Source organism: Trachemys scripta, chromosome 8 (genome assembly GCF_013100865.1).
Source record: "Trachemys scripta elegans isolate TJP31775 chromosome 8, CAS_Tse_1.0, whole genome shotgun sequence".
Classification (NCBI taxonomy): Eukaryota; Metazoa; Chordata; order Testudines; family Emydidae; genus Trachemys; species Trachemys scripta.
This window is the reverse complement of record NC_048305.1, coordinates 30,580,524-30,589,488: the sequence shown is the minus strand read 5'-3', so window position 1 is coordinate 30,589,488 and position 8,965 is coordinate 30,580,524. Positions and strand designations below refer to the sequence as shown.

General features: G+C 40.6%; 1 protein-coding gene across 1 annotated transcript; it reads right to left on the bottom strand.

The window, feature by feature from the left end:
• Nucleotides 1-7,351: 7,351 nt before the first annotated feature.
• LOC117881550 (small nuclear ribonucleoprotein F) lies at nt 7,352-8,574 on the bottom strand. The gene is made up of 2 exons (XM_034778942.1): nt 8,569-8,574; nt 7,352-7,633 (listed from the first exon to the last, which is right to left on the bottom strand). The coding sequence occupies exons 1-2, from the start codon at nt 8,572-8,574 to the stop codon at nt 7,352-7,354; spliced, it is 288 nt and encodes a 95-aa protein (XP_034634833.1).
• Nucleotides 8,575-8,965: the final 391 nt, after the last annotated feature.

Genomic DNA, 8,965 nt, shown 5'->3' with positions numbered 1-8,965 from the left:
TTAGGGCCTGATTCTGACCTCACTTATACCAGTTTTACATTAATGTGACAGACTTATCCCTGATTTATCAGAGAAGCACAAAATCAGTAACAGGCCCTTGAAGGTTATTTTTCTAAATACCGTTATTTTTTTCTTGTTTTGAAAATGCAGTTTTACAAACAGAACTTCAAACAAAAGTGTCTATCATTCTCCCAAGAGTAATATATCATAGGACAAAACACAAAGGGTTAAATTCATGCGTGATGCTACTCCATTTACTTCTGTGCTGTTCCACCAGGAATTAAGTTGTCCCAATGTATTTGTTTTGTTATAAATTCATACTGTATAGTGAACTAGCCTATGTCATAAGGGCTCTACATGATGGTACAAAGTAAAGCTGGTGAGAACATTTTCAGCAAAATGTATTTTTGGTGAAACAGGCTGTTTCATCAAGAGTATCAGTTCTGATGCAGTTTTCAATGAGAAATTTTCTGAATTCCAAGGCTCTCCCTTCTGACTACAGAGAGAGACAGACAAATAGAAAATTTGACCTTTTGTTTCTATAACCAAACATTTCTGTTTAATAAAAATGACCAAAAGGTTCTGGTTCTTCTAAAGTTTATAGGTTGTTACAAAATGGAATTGTCCTCCTGCAGCCAGTTCTACGCAAACATCCCTGTTTGCATTTCTGTATAATAAACATTTTGTTTCTTTTTTGTGAACAATTTCTTTATTGAGGCTGCCATTATTAATGTGGCATCTTCTCTACATCTCCATTTTCTCTTCAGGATCATCTGTTGCCACCTGAATGACCCATCTGGTCTTGATTGTTGCATTGCTTTCTCCATGCTAACTGCTGAGCTGCCATGTAACAGAGCTCTGGAGCTGCGTTCGTTCTGTTGGATCAGTCTGGTATATTAAACAGCTTTTTGGGATGTTATTTCAATACCGTCATATTTAAGTTTGAAGGTAGAAAGAGTAGCCATAAGATTTTGCTGAGTAATTGTTCTTGCCAGTCTTGCACCAACCCATTTTAGTGCTTATGTTTGTTTTTTTGAGTTCTTATGAACTGAAATATTATGCACCATAGGACTTCTTATATCTGAGCATCTTATTTGCAAACAATATCTGAGATTAGATTTTTTTTTCAGAACTACCTACTTTCATAGAAAAAAGCACTTCCATGTTTTCAAATACATTAATTTATAGCTTCAGAAACTTTGGAAAGGACTTGAAGGTGATTACCTTTGCGGTCTCATTGCAGAAAGGCTGAAGGTGGGACAATAAATGGGAGACTCAAGCTGATGAGATTTATATGCAGTTTAATTCAAAACTAAAACCAGCACAGCAATCCCAATCATCATTGCACTGCTGGTATGCTATACTAAAATCATGTTCTCGGGTGCTTTTCATAATTTGTTTTCAATTTAATTTCAAGGGATAATCTTAGAAAAGCAGCCTCCAAACTTGCACCTGAAATCAGAGGGGGGCAAGTTTTTGCTCTGACATTTATATTTCTGCACATAGACAAAATGGCATCTGTGCACACACAAAATTTCGGAGAAAAAATTCCATATATAAGATTGCAGACAGAAGCTCAGAGATTGACTTGAATACTCTGATAACTTGAACTAAAATGTCTTCTAGACATAACACGGAAGACAAGGAACTGTAACAGGAATGTTAACTTTTTTTAATAGTAAAAGAATTATTATTTTTGTTTATTAGTAAACAGATGAAAAATTACTTTGAAGAAAATAAGCTCTGGTAGAAAATAGGTGTACAGGTTTATAAAGGAACCTTTATTGTGAAGATTTTGCATAACTAAGAAAGGAAATGTTGATTTTTAATTGCATCACTGTAATTTTCCACATTTTAAGATCATTAATATACTCTTCTATTGGCATAAGTAGTCACTTTCTCCTGTGGGTCTTACTTATATTCATTAGTGTTCTAGGTTTCAGTGATGCTGTTTATGTATGAGACAGTAAAAAAGAGCATTTTCATCTCAATGTAAATCTTAAAGCCTAATGAAAAAAGCTATCTTTCATTTGAACAATATTGAGCAAAAAGAAAACTGCAACATAATATATTCACAGTATGCACCATTCACTATCTACCTATGAAAACGTGCCAACAGAACAGGAAATAGGAATAGGAAAACTCAATCTGACAGTGCGTGAGGCCAATATGTTAATATCACCTGCCCTAATAACTGATGTCACTTACAGATTCGCATCACAGATATAGAGGGACTTTCCTAACACTGTTTAGGTACATCCATTCTTTTCCGTCCCTATTTTTACAATTCTGCAAAACAAATTGATTCAGAGTCTATATTTTCTCTAAAGTGCTCTAGACTTTGAAACTATGGGGAGCAGTAATTAGAATAATGAGAAGAAATAGCCTAGCTGCCAGGATGCTGTACATCCCTTATCAAAGTCCACAGGATTTGCAGACTGCTCAGCATCTCTGAGAATCTGGCCCATTATGGTCATAGGTGTTTGTATCCATGAGTTGAACTGGAGGGAGGGGTTGGGGGGAAACCACCTCAGTAAGATGGACTCATAGCAGCTTAAAAACCCCCATTGCAATCCTTGAAACTCATTCATCATAACTAAGAGTCCAATCCTGTAAAACTTTAAAAAACTAGCCACATTCCCTGGAATGAGAATATTCCCACTAACAAGGACTATTTGTGTAGTAAATGTTTACAGGTTTGTATGCTAAGGGTGGATGCTGGTTCCTGGGAAGTGGAGAGTAGAAATGGGACCATAGCAATGGAAATGATTACATGTTGTAAGATGAAACCAGGTCTGCCCAGTAGAAGGTGTAGAAGAGTATGAATCTTTCCTTGTATGTATTACTATTTCCTCTGGCTGAGAGATGTGAATTTTATTAGCCTAGGTGGGACTGCATTATGTTGTGATTCTAAACCGAGTGCCCAGTAACTCACTGAACAAACTCCCTCTTCTGTTGTCCCCTCTCTCGCTGTCAGCTGTTTTCATTAAGAAACTGGTCTTGCACAGGCCCAATATACTTACCCAAGAAGAGTGTGTCAAATGTGTGTGTCTTTGTGCTGAATATAGTTCTGCTTTTTTTATCAAGTGATATTTCAAAGGAAACTGCAACCTATTCAAAAAGCCATGAGTGTAGGAGTGTAAGAACTCTATTTTCTTTATGTGAGAGTAAAAGGATGGGGCCCATAGAGGTGGGGACCACAATAGAGTGTCTCAGCAGAGTGTCGTCCCATGACCAGAAGTGGGCATAGAAATCCTGAGTTCTATTCAGGGCTCTGCCATTGACTTGCTTTGTAGGTGTGTCTCAGTATATCAGCCTGTTAAAGGTTTATGAAACATCCCCATTGCGGGGTGTTAGACCTGAGCAATTGATATATTTAAATTATTTTGAATTTCCAGGAGAATGGAATTATGTGAGTGCACAGATACCATGTTAAACAGAACTTACAGTGATAATGGGCTGTTTCTTTTAACATTTTTGAATTCAAGAGAGCCCCTCATAGTGTCAGATCATGACACAAATCCAATCCCTCTATACTTTTGCCTTTTCCAGAAGGAAGAGTTGTCACAAAGACTAATTACTCATCTTACATGTCAAATGCAAACACCTCAGTTATAGATTTTTTATTCTTGACCTAATATACATTTTGAATGGAGCCAAAGTTTTGATCAGTTTGATTAGATTCTTCATGCGTAAAACAGGAATGAAATTTTAGTTTTAGAAAATAAATCTTGGAGGAGGTCTCAGATGCACTCTAAGCAGTAAAGTCATACTAAACCACTGAGTTCCTAGCATAAACTATACAGCCTACTCTTTACCTTCTGGTATTAAACATCATCAAACCCAGAAATCTCCTCTTTTTGAATCATATTTAGATGATGATTCTGTGACATTTAGAAAAAGGGTTTTGGTTTTCTGGCCAAACACATTGCAGAACATAATTGCCACAATAGGAAGTGTCTTAGACAGACTTTCTGTCCCGATGATCTGTCTATTAGCTCTAGCTCAATACTGTTAATGAAATAATATATTAAGTGAATAATGCCATTACTAAATAACATTCATACATTATTCTACAAGCTTTCACTCACTAGAAATCTTACTAGATTTAGTATCCCTTTGTTCAGTTAGTTTATCAGCATCCATGGTTACGTTCAGGTCATACGCTGCTTCAGTACAGAACTAAAACCCCCTCCTCTCTGATCACACACCCCTTAATTATCACCTACCACCCCACACTGAAACCCATGCAGGGTATCAAAAAAAACCAAACAACTAAAACCCATATCTGATGCGGACCCTATCCTGAAAGAAATTTTTCCTGAACCCCTTTTCTAGCCTTCAACCCCCCCACCCAATTTCGTCAAGCTCATCATCAGAAGTAAGCTCCCCATAGACCAGAACACACCCTTCAAAGTGGCACTAGACCCTGCCAGAACAACAGATGCAAATCCTGCAAACATAACTCTACTCCTACAATGGTCAGCACCTCCCCCTCCCCCCACAACACACCTTTCAAGATAGATGGGTCCTGCACATGCCTATCGCAATATGTGATGTACCTCGTCCAGTGCACTAAATGCCCAACAGTACCTGTGTGGGTGAAACCAGACAATCACTACTCTCTCGAATGAACTCACATAGGAAAATGATAAAAGACGAGAAACCACATCACCTGTGGGTGAACACTTTACATTCTGTATGCGATCTATCAGTCCCCACCCTCAAAGGAAACCTGCACAACATCTTCGAAAGTTGAGCCTGGGAGCTGAAATTCACAACTTTGCTAGACACTGAAAATCATGGATGGATTAGAGACACTGGATTTATGGCTTATTACAACAGTCTAACCCACTAACATCCCCCCCACACACACACCCAGCTGCTTGCCTCCCCCTTCCTTTTTTATTGTTAGACTTTGTGATTGCACATTATAGGAAATCTGTGGGCCCCTCCTCCCTATTTCCTTGTAATGGAAAAGTTTTGACACCAAATACATACATAAGAACATAAGAATATTACATAAGGGGAAGCATAGGAAAAAGCACAGAGATGAGCACGGGAAAAGAATAGGAAGGGGGTACTGGGATGGGTGGCAGAAGGAGGGGATTAGAATGGGGACTAAGCAGGGAGGGATGCCGGAGTTTGAAGGCAAAGATGTAATGCTCACTTGATGAGGAAAGTCGAGTTTTTCAGCCTTTTAGTCTATAAAGCAGAAGTTAACAGAGCTCAGACCATGGGTCAAATGTGGTTTATGGAGTTATACAAAATGACCCCAGCTGTTCTTATTCTTAATATGGAGAGGTGACCTGCTGAATAATGCTGCATGCAATGATCCACCTTGAGCCCTTTCTTAGCAATGCCATTAAAATGTAAAAACAGAAGAAGGAGTGTTTTCCCCAGATTTATTTTCTCCTTACTTCATTAACCACTATTACATAGGCAGAGACTCATAGGCCCATGACAGACTGACCACAGTGCACAATCACTCCCTCTTACATTTGCTGATTAAGTGATTTGGCAAAAGAGTCAGAACGTGAATTCTTTTTAAAGATGTTTCCGAGACTAAGTGTCTTCCAACTCAATTCACTCACAGTGGTCCTGAGTGAAGATCTACCAAGTTACACTATAATGGCAATGTTCCAATTATAAGAAGTGTTCATCTAGAGACACCAGTCTCACTTCTATTGTTACATAATCCATTAGCATAGATTTTTGTCTAAAGTCGCATCCTACTTTGGTGCCAACACGTTTGCTTTAAATCTCAGAAACACATTGGTTGGATTTTTAAATGCTTAGTGGGAAATAATTGAAAATTAGCATTATTTACAGTGTCCCACTAAAAGACAATGAGTCTTGACCCAAGTTGTATACCATATAATGACCTAAGAGGCAAACTTGATCTAATTGTGCAATTTTTTGCTCCATCCTGTAAGAGATCTCTACCAAGAGAGACTATGTCTACACTAGCATTTTTGTGGGTATAACATCCCCTCGAGTGACATAAGTTACATCAACAAAAGTGCTATGTCAGAGGGAGATACTCTCCTGCCGCCATAGCTACTGTTGCTTAGGTTGACCAGATGTCCCGATTTTATAGGGACAGTCCCACTATTTGGGGCTTTTTTTTTTAATATGGGCTCCTATTACCCCCCCACCTCAGTCCTGATTTTTCACACTTGCTGTCTGATCACCCTACTGCCGTTTATTGGGGGAAGTTTAATTATGAGTTGTTGCACGAGGCTTTGTTCCTAATGGCAAGTATCTCTTTGGGGGTTTGGGGGTGCTCTGGACAGTGTTCCAACAGGAAAGCCTCACCCTGAGTCAGAGAGTACATTGTAGCATTAAGGAGAACCTTAAAAGTAAAGAGAGTGACTTCTAGGGGAAAATAAATATTTGCAAGGTTACTTGTACATTGTATCCCAGACAGAAATAGTGAGGGCTGAAAGATATCTTACTTCATTGCTTGTTGTAGTAAGCTGCTTTACAATAAAATAGCCACTGAGAGCTAGGACTTGTCCTGGGTATGTTCTTGGGAGTTAGCAGCTCCACATAATGATTGCTCAGAAACTGGTGCCTTTTATACCTAAGCATGTGTTGTGACCTTTGACCCTAGGCATGTGGTGATCTGGGAAAAGTAGTTCTAATAGCTGGGTCACTATTTTGCTGTAGGCATCTTTCCTTGTGAGGGAGTAATTATTAAAGAATGTTAATGTTTTCTCTTAAAATATGGTGATAAATTATCTAGTTAGTTGCATCACATGTGAATCAACCATTGTGGAGCTGTTAGATGAAGAGAAAGATTAGAATTGGTTTCCGTGGGTACTATATATGAACAGCCAGTTACATGGTTACCAGGAAGAGTGTCTTGTTCAATCAGAAAAGGATAAAAGCAGAGCACAGTAGTTTTGCCTAAGCAGGATTTACTGAAACCTGGTATATTAATAGCTGTCATCTTGGAAACCATATTATGGTCAGCTGTGTTTTAGAAGCAACAAAAAATAGCTGGATTTTGCAATGTCTTCTTCCAAAGTCACTTAGAGGGTACTACAGAGTTTCCTTACAGAGAGGCCAGGTGCTGCTGGGTTTCTCTTTGACTTTGACTTTGGTTGTATGTGTCACAAATGCAGGTAGAAAGGGCTGAGCTAATAGCATCCCCATTTAAAGTGACTGACTCAGTATCACACCCTGGAAAGGGGAAAAAAGCTGTAGTTTTATTTACAAAATACATAGAGGCAGCAATAAATGACTATTAAGTATGATGTTAACTGCTAATACATACTGCTACAGCTGTTGATTTTGTGTGTGTGTGTGTGAAAAACTGATCTTTATTTTCCAGAAATATACAAACTTATTCTCTCATTTCTCCATCTTCTTCTTCTTCTCCTCTAGTGTACAGGAAGTTGTTACATCTTATCAAAACTTCACCAAGGTGTCCTGACAATGCACCATCTATGTATTCTTCTGTGTTTGCAAGCTGCATGTTCATGTAGCCATCGACAGACACCAGGTAGCCCTTGTACTCCATCCCCCACTTCAGCTTCACCATCACCGGCTTCCCCGTCAGCCCGTTCAGGAAGGGCTTGGGGTTCAGGGGCAAGCTCTTGCAAGCTGGAATAACATCCTGCTCTTCCTACATGAGAGGGTGAAACCGCATGCCCTTGTGTAGCTTGGATATACAAGGGGCTGGAGGAAGCACTGTAACTGACTTGTGCCAAAAGAGAGTAAAGCATAGTGGTGTGATCCTGTTGCTGGTGAGCCAGGGGTGAAAGTAACTTAAAGGACTTACAGGTATGCCGGAGTCCTGAGCAGGGGCATGGCCTCAACCGGAAGAGGCGGGGCCTTTCATGATTTAAAAGCCCTGGGGCTCCGGCTGTGGCTGGGAGCCCCAAGGCCTTTAAATCACCTCAGAGCTACCAGCTGCAGAGGCGGCTGAGAGCCCCGGGGGTCAGGGGCGAATTAAAGGACCCAGGGCTCTGGCCACTGCAGAGCTCTAGGCCCTTTAAATCACTGCAGGAGCCCTGCCGCCGCTACCCCGGGGCGGCAGGGCTCCGGCGGTGATTTAAAGGGCCCGGGACTCCATGCAGTTGCAGGAGCACCAGGCTCTTTAAATCCCCACTCGAGCCTGGCTGCAGGAGCCCTGGGGCTCTGGCAGCTATTTAAAGGGCCAGAGGCTCCGGCTGCTGCGGGAGCTCCGGGCCCTTTAAATCCCCACCCGAACCTGGCTGCCAGAGCTCCAGTGGTGATTTAAAGGGCCTGGGGTTCTCCGCAGCGGCTGGAGCCCTGGGCCCTTTAAATCACCGCTGAAGAAACTGGTCTAATCTGGCTGTACTGGCTTACTTTCTCCTCTGTGGTGAGCCCCCAGTCACTGCCACTATCAACTCCAAATCTGTATGCTCCAAATCCTCAGTCAAATAATTTAACCTGCAGCTCAAAGAATCAAATCACATTTCCAGGTTTGCTGAGGAAGAGTAATGGTATTTTGTGCATTTGGATAGACTAGTATGCATAAATGTCAAACTGCTTGTGTAAATAGGGCTGGATCCTGCAAGGCTCTAACACTCTTACCTTCATCTAGCTAACCATGTGCTTTATCTTGATCACGTGATTAGACCCACTGAAGTCAATGGAACATCGTGATTGCTTAAAGGTAATCACTTTCTTGAGTGTTTCACTGACTGTGGGTGAGACTGCTAGCAAAATGTACCCCCCAATCACATGCAAGGTTTTGTGCACCCAAAATAGATGCAGGTATTTTATAGGGGCAAAACACAGGCCCATTGAAATTTGACCCCCAAGCACAACAAGCAGGAAATGTCATTCCCATGTGAGGTCTGAAGATCCAAACTCCAGCTCTGAGGTTAATAATAAAGTTGTTCAGATATGTACTGGTGGCCTCAGAACAAATCATAAAAAGACATTTAAAAACACATCACTACACTGTGCAATCACAGCAGAGAGAAAA